Source organism: Micromonas commoda, chromosome 13, assembly GCF_000090985.2.
Source record: "Micromonas commoda chromosome 13, complete sequence".
Classification (NCBI taxonomy): domain Eukaryota; kingdom Viridiplantae; phylum Chlorophyta; class Mamiellophyceae; order Mamiellales; family Mamiellaceae; genus Micromonas; species Micromonas commoda.
In genome coordinates, this window is record NC_013050.1 from 993,202 (window position 1) to 1,011,177 (window position 17,976).

A 17,976-nucleotide genomic window follows, 5' to 3' on the forward strand; every position below is an offset into this window, starting at 1 on the left:
CATGGGATATCATACCGCGTGAGAACAACAACGATTTTGAAAAAAAATTCTTCAGCTAGTTTAGTACACCCTCGCCTTGGGGGGCACGTGCTCCATCTCGTCGTCCAGCGGGGTCTGAATGACCGCACGGTAGTCGATGTTCACCTTGCGCTTGTCATCGACCCAACCAAGGGTGTGTTTCATCCAGTTGGCATCGTCGCGGTCTGGGAAGTCCTCGCGAGCGTGAGCGCCGCGGCTCTCCTTGCGCTGCTCGGCAGAGTGCATGGTGATTTGCGCGTTGGGCATCAGGTTGTGGAGCTCGAGCGCCTCGATGAGGTCGGTGTTCCACACCATGCTCTTGTCCGTCACCTTGAGGTCATCCAAACGGGCGGCGACCTCGTCGATCTTCTTCACACCCTCGGCCAGGGTCTCCTGCGTGCGGAACACGGCGGCGTCGTCCTGCATCACCCTCTGCATCGTCTTCCTGACGTCTGCCGTTGAGTGCTGGCCGTTGCTCCATCGAACCTTGTCCAGGTGCGCCACAGCGTTCTCGCCCGCGTCGGAGGGGATTTTCTTGTGGGGCGTGCCAGGCTTGAGGGTCTCAGCGATGGTGTTCGCGCAGGCGCGGCCGAACACGACGATGTCGAGAAGGGAGTTGGCGCCCAAGCGGTTTGCACCGTGAACGGAGGAACTCGCGCACTCACCCGCGGCGAGCAGGCCCGGGACAACCGTGTCCTTACCGTCGGAGCCCAGGGTCAGTACCTCGCCCTTGTAGTTGGTGGGTATGCCACCCATGTTGTAATGCACCGTGGGAATGACCGGGATGGGCTCCTTGGTGACGTCAACCCCGGCGAAGATCGCGGCAGTCTCGGAGATGCCAGGCAGACGCTCGGCGAGGAGCTCCGGGGGGAGGTGGTTGAGGTGGAGGTAGATGTGGTCCTTCTCCGGCCCGACGCCTCGTCCCTCGCGAATCTCGATGGTCATGGAGCGAGACACGACGTCGCGAGAGGCAAGATCCTTGGCGGAAGGCGCGTAACGCTCCATGAAGCGCTCACCCTCGCTGTTCCTCAGGATACCTCCCTCACCTCGCGAACCCTCGGTGATGAGGCACCCAGCGCCGTAGATGCCGGTGGGGTGGAACTGGACAAACTCGAGATCTTGCATGGGGAGACCCGCGCGAGTCACCATCGCGTTACCGTCTCCCGTGCACGTGTGCGCGGACGTCGCGGAGAAGTACGCGCGCCCGTAGCCACCCGTGGCCAGGACGGTCTTGTGCGACCTGAACCTGTGGATGGTGCCGTCCTCCATGCACATCGCGACCACGCCGACGCACTCGCCCTCGTGCATGATGAGATCGAGCGCAAAGTACTCCACGAAGAATTGGGTGTCGTGCTTCAGGGCCTGTCCGTACAGGGTGTGAAGCATCGCGTGCCCCGTCCTGTCCGCGGCGCACGCACACCTGTATGCCTGGCCACCCTTGCCGTAGTCCAGCGACTGGCCGCCAAAAGCGCGCTGGTAGATCTTGCCGTCGTCGGTGCGACTGAACGGCAAGCCGTAGTTCTCGAGCTCGATCACAGCCTTGGGCGCCTCACGACACATGTACTGGATGGCGTCCTGGTCTCCGAGCCAGTCCGAGCCCTTGATGGTGTCGTACGCATGCCACCTCCAGTCATCCTCCGTCATGTTGCCGAGAGCTGCGTTGATGCCACCCTGCGCGGCAACCGTGTGCGAGCGCGTGGGGAAGAGCTTGGTGATGCACGCCGTCTTGAGACCGTGCTCGGACAAGCCGATGGCGGCTCGAAGACCCGCGCCACCCGCACCAACGACGACGGCATCGTACTCGTGGTCGATAATGGTGTAAGCGCTTTTGCCTGTCGCAAGGATGGAGGAATTTTTAGGTCAGCCGTCGGGGCAGATATTTTCGGCGAGGGGTGGTTGGCGGGATCTGGAGCGCGCGATCCGGCGGGTCCGCGGCGTGGAAACCATGCGGTCCCGCGGAAAACACACGCACAGAACGCCTCATCAGAGCTTGGAAGCCAACCGCGTCGCGGAACTCCCCGACGGATGACGATACCCGGCGGCGACGCTTCGATCAGGGGCGTGACGTTGGGGGAAGAAAGCAACAATCCGCGCGGGGACGCACCGGGCGCTCCTGCGGCGGCGGACGCCGCGCCGGTGGAGTGGAACCCGCAGACAGCCTGACGGGCCCATTGCGGGGCGGCGGACGAGCCAGCCCACCGCGCCGCCGCGCCGATGATCTTCCGGCGGAGGCTCATCGTTCACGCGCTGTAAGGTGTGACAAACCGGGAAGATGACGTCTCTCCCTCTGTTTGGCGGTTTCTCTGGGTGTCCGCCCAATTTCTTGAGTTTCGGCCTGAGTCATTTGAATGGGTTGGTCGGTTGCAATTTTTGCATCGGGAAAGCACGGAACCTCTCGCAGCCAGGCGCATCATCATCAAACTGGTGCCTCGCACGAGCACGAGATGGCGGGCGCGGGCGTGCTCGGCGGCGCGGGCGGGAAGAAGAAGAAAAAGAAAGATGACGGGGAGGCTAAGAAGAACCTCAAGCCCGGCGACCTGCCTCCCCGGCGCGGTCGAGCGTGGAACCCCGGCGCGGGTCCGCGACCCGACAAGGACAAGGAGGGCGGCGGCGGCGGCGGCGGCGAAGGGGAGCGCCTGAGCAACATCTGGTTCGAAGCCTCGGCTGCTCTGGCACTCCCCACGTCGATCGCGAAGTCGGCGAAGGAGCTGCCTCAGCGTGAGATGGACGCCAAGGAAGAGGTGGCGAGGAAGGCGCTGGAGGAGCGCGTCGCGACGCACGAGAAACAGGCGAGCAGGTCGGGAACTGCAGATTCCAAATGGCTAAAGCTCGTGCGCACCAGCGGTACCGCCGCGGATAAGATCGCCGCCGCCACCGTGCTGGCTCAGGAGGACCCCGTAGCGAACATGAAGTCGCTCGAGTCCCTGCTCGCGCTGCTGGAGAAGGCCAGGGTCAAGGGCGGTAAGCGAGGCGCGGTGCAGGCTGTCGCCGCGCTGCAGGAACTCTTCCGAGACGCGCTCTTGCCGCCGGACCGAAAGTTGAAGTACTTCTCCGAGCAGCCGCTCGAAAAATCGGGAGCCGGCCCCCTCGAGCGTAAGAGGCTTCTGTACTGGTACATCGAGGACATGATCAAGCGCGCGTACACGAGGTTCGTCAACGCGCTCGATGCGCTGAGCAGAGACCCACTGGAAGTGCTCAAGGAAAAATCCGTCAAGGCTGCGTACAACATGCTCAAGTGCAGGCCCGAGCAGGAGCGCGGCCTGCTTAACATCCTCGTGAACAAGCTGGGAGATCCACACAGGAGGACGGCATCTAACGCCGCGCACCTGTTGCTGGAGCTCGTCAGCAAGGATCACCCCGCGATGAAGCGAGTTGTGGCGAGGGAGGTTGAGACATTTTGCTTCCGCCGTGGCGTCGGGCTCAAGGCTCAGTACTACGCGGCTGTCTTACTGAACCAGTTCCCGCTGAATCACACGAGCGAGGGGGAGAAACTCGCCGCGCAGCTCGTGGAGTTTTACTTCAGCGTGTTCCAGATTCTGCACAAGAGGAGCAAGGAGGAGGCTGAGAACGGCGGCGCGGCGGCGGATGGCGACGACGCCAAGGGCTCCAAGGACAAGAAGCAGCGATGGCGCGACGGGGCGAAGAAGGGCGGACGCGGGGGAGGCCGGGGCGGCCGGGGCGGCCGGGGGGGACCCGGCGGTAGGGGCGGACGCGGCAAGAAGCCCGACGGTCTCAACGGTCTCAGGGCTCCGGCGACCCCTCTCGGCGCGGGTGTCGACGCTCGCGTCGTCTCCGCGCTCCTCACCGGCATCAACCGGGCGTTTCCCTACGTCGACGCTGACGCTGTCGAGCCGTTGGTGGAGAAAGTATCCCCGGCGTTGTTCGCCATCGCGCACTCGCCGAACCTCGGCGGTGCGCTTCAGGCGCTCTCGCTCCTCTTGCAGCTGCTGTCTTCTCGCGCGGCTGTTTCCGACCGGTTCTACCGCGCTCTCTACTCTGTGCTGCTTCACCCGGGCGCGCCGCGGGGGTCCAGCGCTGCGGCGGGTCAGCTCATGTCGCTGACGTTCAGGGCCCTCAAGGACGACCCTCAGCCGGCGAGGGCTGCGGCGATGGTCAAGCGACTCCTCCAGGTGGCTGCCCACGCGCCGGCTTCTTTTGCGTGCGGCTCTCTCATGCTCATCTCTGAGTTTTTGAGGCTCAAACCTAGTCACTGGGACGCCGTGCGCCAACCGCGCGAGGGAGATGAGGGTGACGACGTGGAGCACTTCGTGGACGTGGATGACGATGACGACGACAAAGAAAACGGGCTCGCCGAGGACGCCTCGGACTCGGACTCGGACTCGGATGAGAAGAAGCTCAAGGCTGCCAAGAAGGCGATGGAATCGGCGGCGCACCGATACGACATGTCCAAGCGTGACCCCCTTTACGCCAAGGCTGACCAGTCCTGCTGGTGGGAGCTTGCGACTCTAGAAAGGAACGTGCATCCGTCGGTTGCGGCGATGGCCAGATCCCTTCTGCGGGGAACGAACGTGGAGTACGACGGCGATCCCCTCGCAGACATGACACTCACCGCGTTCCTGGACAAATGGCTGCAGAAAAAGAACAAGAGTAGGACAGGCATTTCGAAAGGAGGTTCCTCAACAATGGCAAAGCATCGTGACCAGGACGCGGCAGCCGCTGCTGCGGCGGTCGCTCCGGGGACTGCTGAGTTTGCCGCGCTCACGGAGGCTGAGGTTGAGCCCAGCGACGTCTTCTTTCACCGCTACTACGCCAACAAGTCTGAATCCAAAAAGGCAAAGAAGAAGAAGCGCGACGACGACGGGTCAGATGACGAGGGATCTGACGACGAATCCGAGGAGGATGACGACGCCGCCGCGGAGCGCAAGAAAAAGGCAAAGGCAAAGGCTGGTATCGAGGGTGTCGATGAGGACGACGACGAGGAGGATGACGACGATGTCGATCTCGGCGATCTTGAGATGCCTGATTCAGACTCGGACGACGAGGAGGAAGTCGGTCGCGGCAAGAAAGGTCGCAGTCTCAAAGCTTCGATCGATACGAGGTCTGCCGGTTTCACGGGCGACTCTGACGACGAGGTTGACGCCGCGCTGGACGCTGAGGAGCGCAAAGAGGAGAAATCAGTGGACTCCGACAAGTTCAACTATGGCGCGCTGGCCAAGGCTTACGGATACAAGCCCGGGTATCTCCTGCACCAGAAGTCAAGTGAGCCTGAAGAATCCGAGGAGGAAGATGATGATGAAGAGGGCGACGACGGGGTTCAGGTGTGGGAGTACGATGGACCGGACGTGGACAGCGACGACGAGGTTCAGCGAGCGCTTGCTCAGGCTGGGTCGGATGATGACGAGGAAGAGGAGTTGGAGGGTGAGGGCGAGGAGGACAACGATGACGAGGAGGAGGAGGACGACGAAGACTCCGAGTCTGAATCCGAAGAGCCAAAGCCAAAGGCCAAGAAGAAGGTCGCAGATGAGCCCATCACCCTCGTGAGCGCCGTGCCCAAGAGCAGCAAGAATCAGGGCATCGACACCACCTTTGCCTCGTACGATGACTACATGTCCATGATCGAGTCAGATTTTGACGTCAACCCGCCGATTCAGAACTCAGATGAAGATGATTCAGATGGCGACGGCGAGGATGGTGAAGCCCTTGACACTGCACTCGCGAGTGATGGCGAGGAGGAAGACGAGGAGCCGATCAAAAAGCCGAAGACTCCACCATCTTCCGGCAAGAAGAAGGGACCATCGCCGCGCATGACGCGCAGCAGGGCCAAGTTGAAGAGCGAGGGTTTAGAGCCACCGTCGAAGCGTCGCAAGTGAGACGTGGGATGACCTTTGTAAAAGCAGATGATTACAACAGTTCACGCTAAGTAACGATAGACTACAATCGATGTCACGCTCGGTAGAATTCCGAACCTGCGCGCGGGGAGTTAACTTTGAGGGTAAGATGCTCGCTATCGAGTAGATGTGAGGGTCGTGCCGATCGAATCCCAGAGGAGCACCGACTGCCCTCAGAATAGAAGAATGTAAAAAAGTGTGATATCACAGAAGTTCATAGCAGATCTTGATATGTTGTCCTCATCAGGCATCGGTGCCGGGCCGAGAGCCGATTCAAAATTGCTCGAATGTCGCACTCGATTATGGATGTAACTGCAACACCCGAAGGATGCAGAAACACATGGAAGACGGCGCGAAGATTTTGCACCGTGTATTCCCATGACTGCAACTTCCCGAGGGATGCAATCACAGTATGAAACGATGCAGACCGAGCAAACGTGCCGAGTGAAAATATGCCGGGCGTAAATTATTCCTTTCCCGACAGGACGAGAAGGAGACTCAACGGCCCGTCATGTCTTCGCCGCTCGATAGGCACCCCGCGCTCACGTGCCCTCGGACATTCCGAAAAACGTCGTGCAGACGAGCGCGGAGGGAAGATGAATACGCGGCGCCGGGCAGAAAACAGCGCGTCGTGCGGGGAATCCTCCAGCAGAACGTGGCATGCCTCGGATTCTAAGTTATGATCACCACACAAGCAATTACCCAAGCGTTCATTTGACACGCATGAATGATTTGTTGTGAGTTATCGTCAACGGCAGGACGCCCCGCGCGACGCAAAAAAACGTGCCAAGATGCTTGTGGGACGTGCATCAGGTCCGAGAATCGTTCCAAGAGGTCAACTCGAACAGACATGACGTTCGTTCATCTACGCAGCACTAAGTCACGAGGGCACCTGTCGCGCATAACTACACCAGGTTTGACGTCCCGGCGGGTTGCCCCACGAGTTATACATTCGCCTCCGCCGGCTTTGGCTGCGAAACGAGACGAGGAAAACATCCGAGCAGGCGGCGGGCGCATGCGCACGTGTCAGTCAAGGCTGAAACTGTTGTCAACACAAGGTTTCAGTCTCGTCATCTAATTTGGTTCTTGTGATCCTCACTCACGTCATGCGCGCGCCGCCTCGTCGGGGAAACGCCTCGAAAACCACGGGTGTTGCGGTCCGAGCGAAAAGGATGTGTGCCTCGCTTTTTGTCGTCGTCGGAGTTGGGCTCAGTGGGTTGCATATTGAGTTCATCGAGTAACGAGACCCTCGCACAAGAGGTGTCAGAAAAACAAAAAACAAAGTCATCATCGCTCATCTCCGACGACGTAAGGAGGCACTCCAGCTCGGGCATAGCACTGAAAGGGCGTCGACGACGCCTCGAGGGCGGCGCGACAAAACCTAGATTCCATCTAACATTGATCAACTCACCAGCCACGCGTCTTGGCGCACGTGTGGACGATTCGGCGGGGATATACGACCGCGAAGAGCGACCCGATAAAAGAATCTATGCCGCGGCCGCCACGATGCGACCGCGGGACCGTGACTCGCGCGTGCGCGCCCCGACGCGTGCGGGTCAGAGTGGACGCTTACTCCATTTTTTGGCAACAGAAAACCGAACGGCCGCCAAATCAAAAATACGACCGCTCCCTGACTGAAACGCGTGCGATTTTGCAACCCGAGTCCGAGACTGGTTCCACTGTCGAATCGCCGCCGACTTCAGGCTTCGCGCGCCGCCGCCGCTCGGCACAATTCGTCTCGGCAGCCCACGTCCCAAAACCACCATGGGCGGCTCGGGAATGTCCGCGGAGGAGCTCAAGGCTCTCCGCACGATGAAGAAAAAGGCGAAGCTCGCCGCCAAGAAGCGCGAGCGCGAGGAGGCTGAGGCGGCGGCGATGCCCGGCATGGACCACAAGGAGAGGAAGGCGGCGAAGAAGAAAAAGAAGGAGGAGCAGGCTGCCGCCGCTGTCGAGGAGAGCGACGAGGAGGAGGAGGAACGGGAGGAGGACGCGGACGACGCGACTCCGGAGAAGGAGGCTCCCAAGGGCGAACGCATCCAGGTGCAAGTGGACGGAATCCTGAGCGACAAGACCTTCGACTCCCTCACCCTTTCCAAGCAGACCATGGCTGGCATCTCCGAGCTCGGGTACACTCGGATGACCGAGGTGCAGGCGAGGACCATCCCGCCCCTCCTCGCTGGCCGCGACGTACTCGGCGCCGCGCGCACGGGCTCCGGTAAGACCCTCGCGTTCCTCATTCCCTCGGTCGAGCTCCTGTACCACGCCAAGTTCATGCCCCGCAACGGCACCGGCGTGATGGTGCTCTCCCCGACGAGAGAGCTCGCACTCCAAATCTACAACGTCGCACAGCAGCTCATGAAGAAGCACTCTCAGACGCACGGCCTCATCATCGGAGGCGCCAACAGGCGCGCCGAGGCGGAGAAGCTGGTCAAGGGCGTCAACCTCCTGGTCGCAACCCCGGGTAGGCTCCTGGACCACATGCAGAACACCAAGGGATTCGCGTTTGGCAGCCTGAAGGTTTTCTGCATGGATGAGGCGGACCGCATGCTCGACATCGGGTTCGAGGAGGAGATGCGCACCATCGTTCGCATGATTCCCAAGGACAGGCAGACCATGCTCTTTAGCGCCACACAGACCACGAAGGTTGAGGACCTCGCGCGTCTCTCCCTCAAGTCGCCCACCTACATCGGCGTCGACGACGCGAGGGCAGTGAGCACCGCGACTGGCGTCGAGCAGGGGTACTGCGTGGTGCCGAGCGAGAAGAGGTTCCTGCTGTTGTTCACGTTCCTGAAGAAGAACCTGAAGAAGAAGGTGATGGTGTTCTTCAGCAGCTGCAACAGCGTCAAATACCACGCCGAGCTGCTCAACTACATCGACATTCCCGTCAGCGACATCCACGGGAAGCAAAAGCAGCAGAGGCGGACGACGACGTTCTTTGAGTTTTGCAAAGCCGACCGCGGCATCCTTCTGTGCACGGACGTCGCCGCGCGTGGACTCGATATCCCCGCCGTTGACTGGATCATTCAGTTTGATCCCCCGGACGATCCTAAGGAGTACATTCACAGGGTTGGACGCACCGCGCGTGGCACCGAAGGCAAAGGGCGCGCTCTCCTCTTCCTCATCCCCGAGGAGCTCGGCTTCCTTAAGTATCTAAAGGCGGCAAAGGTTCCGCTCAACGAGTACGAGTTTCCCCAGAAGAAGATCGCGAACGTGCAGTCGCAGCTGGAGAAGCTCGTGGAGAAGAACTACTACCTTCACCAGTCCGCCAGGGACGCGTACAGGAGCTACATCCTCGCGTACAACTCGCACACGCTCAAGGATGTCTACAACGTGCACGAGCTCAACCTGATGTCGGTGGCTCTCTCGTTTGGTTTCCATCGCCCGCCGAAGGTGCAGCTCAACCTTGACAGCAAGGCGGCGAACGGGAGGAAAAGAATCGGCGACGGGAAGGGGATGGAGAGAGCAAAGGGAGGGAGCGACTACCGCAGGCAGAAGGGCACGGGCCACGGCTTTTCTGCTGACAACCCCTACGGAAAGAGGGACTCGTCCGACAGGCGGCAGTTCGTCCGAGGATGAGCCGCGGTGGACGATCAGCGCACACGCGATGTAATACCCTTAGCCGCGAACGACATCCACCTTGTCATGCAAAACGATATTAGCCGTACCACGTCTCGGGTTCCATGGAATTAGTAGTAGATTACAGTGTGAAAAAGCTAGTCTACCGATGACGCACACAAGGCTTACTTGGGGCTCTTCATCGGGTCGAGTCCGACGGGCCTGTCGGGGGCACCCTCCCGCTCCCAAGAGGATTTCCTCAGCTCCGCGGTTGCCTTGGCCCATTCCGGGTTGGTCACGGTGTGGGGAAGAGAGCCTGCGTCGTGTGGGCGCGTGGGAAGGATGGCGTCAGTGGAAATATCTCGGAGATACGGCCACCCGGTTAGGGTTGGCCTCACGCTCGGTTCTCGATCGCTCCAGGGTTTGCGGCATTGACGGACTCGCGCGTCCCGTCTCTTCCGTTCGACCGCGTCTGTGGACGTGCTCACGAACCACGAACCCAAGTCCAGAGGCGATGGACGACCGTGGACAGTCGCCCGCGCGGCCAACCGGGTGGGAGGGGGGGATAGAAATCGGGCGGGCTGGAAAGATTATCGCTCTCCGCTCTCACCTCCGAAGGGCATGTTCAGGGTCAAGAACTGGGTGCACGCGGCGGCGCCGGCGAAAGCGACGATGGTGGCGATGCCGATGGCACCGCCGGTCGGCTTGATCGGGGCGAGGACCTTGTGAACCATTTCGACGCGCTCTTGACGAATGAACGGCCCGACACCTTTGCGCTGCAAAACTTTCACCACCCACAGGCTGCCAACACTGACGATTTGACTCAAGAAAATAATTCAAGAAAATGGGTCAAGGGTGCCCGTTTTGTTTGAATTTGAGGCACCGTCTACCATGAACTTGCCAAAACCTTCTTGGATCTCCCGGCAGAGAGGAAGCGCGCGGCGGCGCGTGTCGAGCGGGACGAAGTGGGTGAAAGATGGCGCCTGGCCCTCAGTCCCATGTGGGATCCGGTGGTGCGACCGGTATCCACGATTCTCGCGAGATCAGCCCGACCGGGGACAAGGAGAACGCATCTGACGTTCGACAGCTCGGTTCCGACCGATTCGCCCGCCCCGCCCCGGTGAAGCGCCCACGGGTCGCTTCGACGAACGAGTACGATCCGGACCTTGCCGATGGGTACCTCCTGAGCCAAATGGACGATGCAGATCGCGCCGGGGTGACGTGGAAGAGCGTGTCGCCGCCCAGGCATCGCGCTCACATCGCCACGAGAGCCACCGCGGGCGGCACCGGGCCTGCGGGGGGTGCTGTGATGAACCAGCTTCTGTTCATGGGAAGGGGTAACGCGGCGGCAAAGGAGCAGGCGGCGATGCGGAACAAGCTCACAAGACAGCTGGATGCTTTTGGCGCGGGGGATGCGGTCGCCGGCGTGGAGTCCACCCTGGAATCGCCTCGGACGCTGGACAGTTCCGGCGCGGCGCTTCTCGCCGACGTCAGGGCGATGGAGGGATGTGCGCCGACTCCTCGAGCGCACCGAGCGCACGGTAGCGTGGGCCCAACGATCGGGACCGCCAGGACCCCGGGTTCAGCGAGCTCACTGGGAAGGCAGTCCGTCCCGACGCCGGGTTCGGGAGTCAGGCTGGGCGACGTCAAAGGGAACGGGGACATCCTGGAGCTGCTCGGGAACATCGAGGAACACATTCCGCACAGCGAAACCGTCGCGGGTGTGTCGATTCGAGGCGACGATGTCGATCGCCCGACCGTCACGGCGCAGGCGCAGCCCGGGGAGCGGCCTCGGGAGGACGTGAAACCAGCGCCCGAGGTTGCCGAAAAAAAGGGACCGTCCGAGTTTCAGTGCGATGACGACTTTGAAGACTTTGACCTTGAGGCGTACGCGGAGACGGAGCAGCTCGCAATCGCCAACAAACGGAAGGAGACCGCCGCCACTGCAGCGGTCGCTCCGACTGCCACTGCAGCGGTCGCTCCGACTACCAGCCAGGAGGCTACGGCGATAGATGCGGAGAAAGAGCGCGAGGCTGAGTCGGAGCGCCTGGCGCGGATCGAGGCTGAGGGACGTGCGCTCGACGCGTGGATGGTTGAGTCGGTCGCCTGGGGCCCCGACCATTCCCTGGAGGTGGTGGCGAGGGTGTGCAAAGCCGAGGAAGGCGAGTCCAACGTGCGAACACTGAGGCTCCACGACATGTGGGCAGAGTCGAAGATTCGTCCCGGGGATCTCATCAGGCTCGTCGCCCCGCACGCCAGGAGCGGACCGCCGATAAACCTCGGGGTCCCTGGGAATGGCTTCGACATCTCCGCTCCCATCGACGTCACACAACACAGCGGCCAGCTCCTCGTGATCCATCCCTCGCACCTCGTCAACTCAACCAGTGTGGGCGGCAGCATGGAATGCCTCAGGCGCACGGTGCTGCAGGCTGTTGTGCCGGATGTGGGAGGGGCGGAGCACGCACAGGCGGCGATGCTGGGTACTTTGTCGCACGAGCTGAGCGAAGCTTCCCTCTTCGCGGCGGCGTTCAACACCGGACCAGGCGCCAAGGGCTTTTTCAAGCACTCCGCCGAGCTCGTCGAGGGTTCCTCGGACAGGCTGTTCTCGTCGGGGACGACGGAGAAGGAGGCGTTGGACCGGCTCAGATACGTCGGGCCCGGCGTACACCGTTGGACGCGCAGACTGGTAAAACACCCAGCGCAGCCTGGGATGGCAAACTTGGGAGGTGCGCCCGGCGCGGCTGCGGGACCGGGGGTAGAGTGCAGGGTTCTGGCCTCCGGAGCGCATCGGTCCGACGGGATCGTGGCTGTGACTAAGATGGTCGAAGCTGAAGAGACGGTGTGGGCGCCGACTCTGGGTCTGCGCGGAGTCATTGACGCAGTGGCTGTGGGCAAGCTCGACGAGATTGGCAAAGACGGGAAAAAGGTGGTATCAAGTGGTATGGTCCCCGTAGAGCTCAAGACTGGGTACTGGAGGAACCCGACGGAGCACGGCGCACAGCTCACACTCTATACGCTGATGCTGGGTGAGAGATATGGCACCAGGGTGCCTTGGGGGCTGTTGCACTACACCAGGCACCCGGGCGGCAGTGACAAGGACAAGAAGGATGACGAGACTGTCGCCATCAGACCTGGGCCGGTGGACCTGGCATTCCTCATGCACAGAAGGAACATGATAGCCACTACGCTGCGACCGAGGGATGGAAAGGAGATTGAAGAGGGTGAGATTATGTTCGCGGGTGGCACTCTCCCGCCCATCGACACTTGCAGCAGCGTGTGCAAAAAGTGCTTCGTCAAGGAGAAGTGTTACGCCGTCAATGCCGCCCTCGAGGGAGGGTCGACAAAGTTGCAGGACTCGTCCCTGACTGAACTATCTCAGGAGCTCGTTGGGCACATCACTGACGTGCACGCAGCTGAGCTCGCCCGTTGGCTGAGGCTCATCGACATTGAAGCCGCGTCCATGTCCGCTCGCCGCGCGACGCCGTGGATACCAGTCGAGGAGGTTCGGAAACGAGGTGGATTCGCCATGGATGGTTTTGCCCTGCGTCACGTGCCTAGAGACGATGACACGGAACGCAGCCAGGGACGCCAGTACCTCTACGCGCTGGAGACTGGCTTCGCCGATAACAGTGACTCCAGCGTAGACTCGGACGTTTCGTTCGCAGCGCAGCACTGGGACGGAGCGGACGACTCCCTCGCCGCTGCACTCAGGCCGGGCGACAGGCTGGTATTGAGCCGACAGCAGGGGGCGGTTGTTGTGGCGCGAGTCATTTTGGCTAACGTCAAGGAGCGAAAACTCGGCGTGCACCTCGAGGTCGAGATGGAACGGCCCGTCAGAACCACCGGACCGGGCGCGGCTTCGCCCAAGGAGCTCTGGCGCATCGATCGAGACGACGGTGGCGCGACCATGGCGGGCCGACTCAGAGCCGCGGTGCTCGGGGTTTTCCAATCTCGGGATCCGAGGGCTGAAGCCCTCCGCGCACGAATCTTTGACCTCAATCCCCCTCGGTTTGACCGAGCCGCGGCCGCCGCGGCGATGCGTTCATTATCACCTGCGGCGTCCACCGTGGTTGCGGCACTGAACGAAGAACAGAGGGGCGCGGTCGAGCACATCCTCGGCGCGAGGGATTACGCGCTCGTGGTGGGATTGCCGGGCGCGGGCAAATCAGCGACGCTCGCGGCGACGGTCAAGGCGCTGGTCGACATGGGTAAATCCGTGCTCGTCACGTCTCACACGCACAACGCGGTCGACAACATCCTGGCACGACTGCCAGATGTTGGTATCGACGATTTCCTCCGCGTCGGCGGCGATGATGGGAAGTGTGCGCCCAAGATTGCCGCCTACCTGCCCGGCGGCGAGAGACATCGCGCCAAGACCACCGCCGAGCTTGCTGACCTGGCCAACCGCGCCAGGGTGGTGGGCGCGACGTGCTACGCCGCGGCCAACAACCCGATGATCACGCGCCGGGAGAGTAAGGGCAAGGGTTCTGGTGCGGATGGATACTTCGACGTCGTGCTTGTTGACGAGGCGGGCCAGATGACCACACCAGCCTCGCTCGCGCCGCTGCTCTTGGGCGGTGTTTTCGTCCTAGTGGGTGACCCACACCAGCTCCCGCCCCTGGTGCAGTCAAAGGAGGCTGAGCGCCTCGGGCTCGGAGTTTCGCTGCTGCAGCGACTGACTGAAGCACACGGCGACATCTCGGTTGCTGAGCTGCGGACGCAGTACCGCATGGCAGACGAGCTCGCCAAGTTCTCCAACGTCATTTCCTATTCGGGCAAGCTTCGCGCCGGTACCGCGGAGGTGGCAAACAGAACCCTCGTCGCGCCGATACCTGCCCCCGCGGACTTCCCAGACTGGCTCCGCGTCGCAACGGATCCGATGCGTCGCGTCGTCATGCTCGACACCTCCGAGGTTGGCGCGGCCGCGATGGAGCGCGAGGGTGCCAAACCGGATAATGAGTACGAGCGTACAGTTGTCGCCCGCGTGCTCCGTGGCTTACTCGCGCGGGGTGCGGCTCCAACGGACATAGCGGTGCTCTCGCCGTACAACGCGCAGGTGGATGCGATGGCACGCGATCTCGCATCCAGCGATGACTTGAAGGAGGTGGAGGCGCTGACAATCGACAGGGCGCAAGGACGCGACGTTGAATGCGTGGTGATGTCGCTCGTCAGAGCCAACCAACGGCGCGAGACGGGCGGATTGCTCTCAAACCGCCGACGATTGAATGTGGCGCTCACCAGGGCTCGGTCGAAGCTCGTCATCGTGGGTAACGCCGAAACGCTACAGGGATCTTACGAGATGCAGCAGGTGATGGGTATTTGCTCGGCGAACGCTTGGATCACGCGCTTGCCAGGGATGTAACGACATATCATAGAAGGTATTAGGTAGCGAAACGATTTTTATTTGAGAAACGTAGACTGCTTTGGGTGGGTAGAGTGGGGTGTAACCTTTTCTGTCCATGCGAATTTTGAACTCTCAGAGCGCCGAGCGCGCAGCCAGGGGCAACCCGGGACGTTCTTTCGATGGCGCCCTCCAAGCGGCGCAAGAGGTCCGCCGCGACGGAGCCGACATCCGCGGACGCGAGCTCCAGCGTGCAAACCCGGCGTTCCGTGAGTGTGCAGTGCGACCTGCCCGACGCCCGGGACGCAGATCTCGACGCCGAGCCCGAAGAGCTCATATGCCCCATCACGCGAACCATGTTCCGCGACCCGGTAATGGTCCTCGATTCGGGTCACACGTACGAGAGGAGCGCCGTCTTGGCGCACTTCCGGCGTAACGGGGCCAAGGACCCGCTCACGCGTCGCGCCCTGAGCAGCACGAAGGTGATGACGATCTGGGCGTTGCGAAACGTGGTGCAGGCTTGGCTGGACAGGCACCCGGACGTGACGCCCGACGGGTGGGACAGTCGCGAGCTGCTGGAGCCGTCGAAGGATGACGAGACGCGAACATTCGACGACGAGGATGACGTCGGAGTGCTTCGGACATGGCGTGCGATGTGCCCTGAACTGCAGGAGAGGTGGCCGGAGGCTGCGCGACCGGAGCACTGGGAAGGGGTGACGATGGAAAACGGCAGGGTGGTGAAGCTCGAGTTGGAAGATTTTGACTTGACTGGAGTGGTGCCGGCTGAGCTTGGGCGCCTGAGCGCGCTGAGGAAGTTGAGCCTCCACGGCAATGAGCTGACGAGCCTGCCGGCGGAGATCGGCCAGCTCACGTCGCTGGAGGGGTTGCGCCTCTTCGGCAACCAGCTGACGAGCGTGCCGGCGGAGATTGGGCAGCTCACGGCGCTGAGGGAGTTGAGCCTCGCCGCCAACCGACTGATGAGCGTGCCGGCGGAGATCGGGCAGCTCACGTCGCTGAGGGAGTTGAATCTCAACAGTAATCAGCTGACGAACGTGCCGGCGGAGATCGGGCAGCTCACGTCGCTGGAGGGGTTGCGCCTCTACGGCAATCGGCTGACGAGCGTGCCGGAGGAGATCGGGCAGCTCACGTCGCTGGTGGTGTTGGTGCTCGGCGGCAATCAGTTTACGAGCGTGCCGGCGGAGATCGGGCAGCTCACGGCGCTGAGGGAGTTGAGGCTCGACGGCAATCGGCTGACGAGCGTGCCGGCGGAGATCGGGCAGCTCACGTCGCTTGGGGAGTTGAGCCTCAGCGGCAATCAGCTGACGAGCGTGCCGGCGGAGATCGGGCAGCTCACGTTGCTGAAGGGGTTGGAGCTTTACTACAATCAGCTGACGAGCCTGCCGGCGGAAATCGGGCAGCTCACGTCGCTGGAGCATTTGTTGCTCGACAACAATCAGCTGACGAGCGTGCCGGCGGAGATACGCGAGCTCAGAGCGGCGGGCTGCCGCGTGGATCTGGATGACGGCGTGACGATGGACGAAGAGGATGACGCCAGAGTGCTCCGGGCATGGCGTGCGATGTGCTGTGAACTGCAGGAGAGGTGGCCGGAGGCATCGCCAGCAGAGCACTGGGAAGGGGTGACGATGGAAAACGGCCGGGTGGTGAAGCTCGATTTGGTTGAGTTTGGCCTGATTGGAGCCTTGCCGGCTGAGGTTGGGCGCCTGAGTGCGCTGAGGTGGTTGCAGCTCGGCGGCAATAACCTGACGAGCGTGCCGGCGGAGATCGGGCAGCTTACATCTCTGATGACGTTTGGCCTCAGCGACAACAAGCTGACGAGCGTGCCGGCGGAAATTGGGCAGCTCACGTCGCTGGAGGTGTTGTACCTCGACCACAATCGGCTGGCGAGCATGCCGGCGGAGATCGGGCGGCTCACGTCGCTGACGACGTTGTTCCTCAGCAGCAATCGGCTGACGAGCGTGCCGGCGGAGATCGGGCAGCTCACGTCGCTGAAGGGGTTGCACCTCAGCCGCAATCAGCTGACGAGCGTGCCGGCTGCGATACGCGACCTCAGAGCGGCGGGCTGCCGCGTGCATCTGGATGACTGCGTGACGGTGGACGACGAGGGTGACGTCGGAGCGCTCCGGACATGGCGTGCGATGTGCCCCGAACTGCAGGGGATGTGGCCGGAGGACGAGCAACCGGAGGATTGGGAAGGGGTGAGGATGGAAAACGGCCGGGTGGTGAAGCTCGAGTTGGAAGATTGTGACTTGACTGGATTGTTGCCGGCTGAGATTGGGTGCCTGGGCGCGCTGAGGTTGTTGCAGCTCGCCGGCAATGAGCTGACGAGCGTTCCGGCGGAGATCGGGCAGCTCACCTCGCTGGAGGTGTTGGAGCTCAGCCGCAACAAGCTGACGAGCGTGCCGGTGGAGATCGGGCAGCTCACGTCGCTGGAGAGGTTGTACCTAAGCAGCAATCGGCTGACGAGCTTGCCGGCGGAGATCGGGCAGCTCACCTCGCTGAAGAGGTTGTACCTCGACCACAATCAGCTGACGAGCGTGCCGGCGGAGATCGGGCAGCTCGCGGCGCTGCAGTGGTTCGACCTCCAACGCAACGAACTGACGAGCGTGCCGGCGGAGATCGGGCAGCTCCTCAGAGGCCGCCTTAGATCTTGGAACGTGGATGACGGCGTGACGGTGGATGAGTGATCGCAGCACTTTCCAGTGTAGGCGTGTTGCGCGATAGAAGATTGTAAGTAAGACGATGTGAACAATGCCTCAGCGGTCGTAGGAGATTGTACGTAACACGATATGAACAATGCCTTAGCGGTCGTCTCTCCTCGCTCGCGGCGACGGCACAACTTGTTAGGGTTTGTTGCGGGTACACGCTAGGGTATTAGGTTTTTGGAAGCCTTTAGGGTAGCTCAAGGACTAGGGTTTAGGGTTTAGGGTTTAGGGTTTAGGGTTTAGGGTTTAGGGTTTAGGGTTTAGGGTTTAGGGTTTAGGGTTTAGGGTTTAGGGTTTAGGGTTTAGGGTTTAGGGTTTAGGGTTTAGGGTTTAGGGTTTAGGGTTTAGGGTTTAGGGTTTAGGGTTTAGGGTTTAGGGTTTAGGGTTTAGGGTTTAGGGTTTAGGGTTTAGGGTTTAGGGTTTAGGGTTTAGGGTTTAGGGTTTAGGGTTTAGGGTTTAGGGTTTAGGGTTTAGGGTTTAGGGTTTAGGG

The 17,976-nt window shown here is 61.6% G+C and overlaps 4 protein-coding genes across 4 annotated transcripts; 2 read left to right on the forward strand and 2 right to left on the reverse strand.

The window, feature by feature from the left end:
* Window positions 1–19: 19 nt before the first annotated feature.
* SDH2 (succinate dehydrogenase) lies at window positions 20–2,255 on the reverse strand (the record flags this gene model as incomplete). Its single annotated transcript, XM_002505820.1, has 2 exons — window positions 20–1,850; window positions 2,123–2,255. The coding sequence occupies 2 exons, from the start codon at window positions 2,253–2,255 to the stop codon at window positions 61–63; spliced, it is 1,923 nt and encodes a 640-aa protein (XP_002505866.1). The 3' UTR covers window positions 20–60.
* Window positions 2,256–4,661: 2,406 nt separating this feature from the next.
* MICPUN_87736 (predicted protein) lies at window positions 4,662–9,443 on the forward strand (the record flags this gene model as incomplete). The annotated part of the gene is made up of 2 exons (XM_002505580.1): window positions 4,662–4,973; window positions 7,893–9,443. The coding sequence occupies 2 exons, from the start codon at window positions 4,662–4,664 to the stop codon at window positions 9,441–9,443; spliced, it is 1,863 nt and encodes a 620-aa protein (XP_002505626.1).
* Window positions 9,444–9,543: 100 nt separating this feature from the next.
* Window positions 9,544–10,156, reverse strand: MICPUN_54773 (predicted protein; the record flags this gene model as incomplete). The annotated part of the gene is made up of 2 exons (XM_002505821.1): window positions 9,544–9,738; window positions 10,033–10,156. The coding sequence occupies 2 exons, from the start codon at window positions 10,154–10,156 to the stop codon at window positions 9,608–9,610; spliced, it is 255 nt and encodes an 84-aa protein (XP_002505867.1). The 3' UTR covers window positions 9,544–9,607.
* A 5,326-nt stretch (window positions 10,157–15,482) lies between these two features.
* MICPUN_87686 (predicted protein) lies at window positions 15,483–17,468 on the forward strand (the record flags this gene model as incomplete). The annotated part of the gene is made up of 3 exons (XM_002505581.1): window positions 15,483–16,289; window positions 16,389–16,850; window positions 17,016–17,468. 3 exons carry the CDS (start codon window positions 15,483–15,485, stop codon window positions 17,466–17,468), a joined length of 1,722 nt encoding a protein of 573 aa, XP_002505627.1.
* Between the last annotated feature and the right edge of the window lie 508 nt (window positions 17,469–17,976).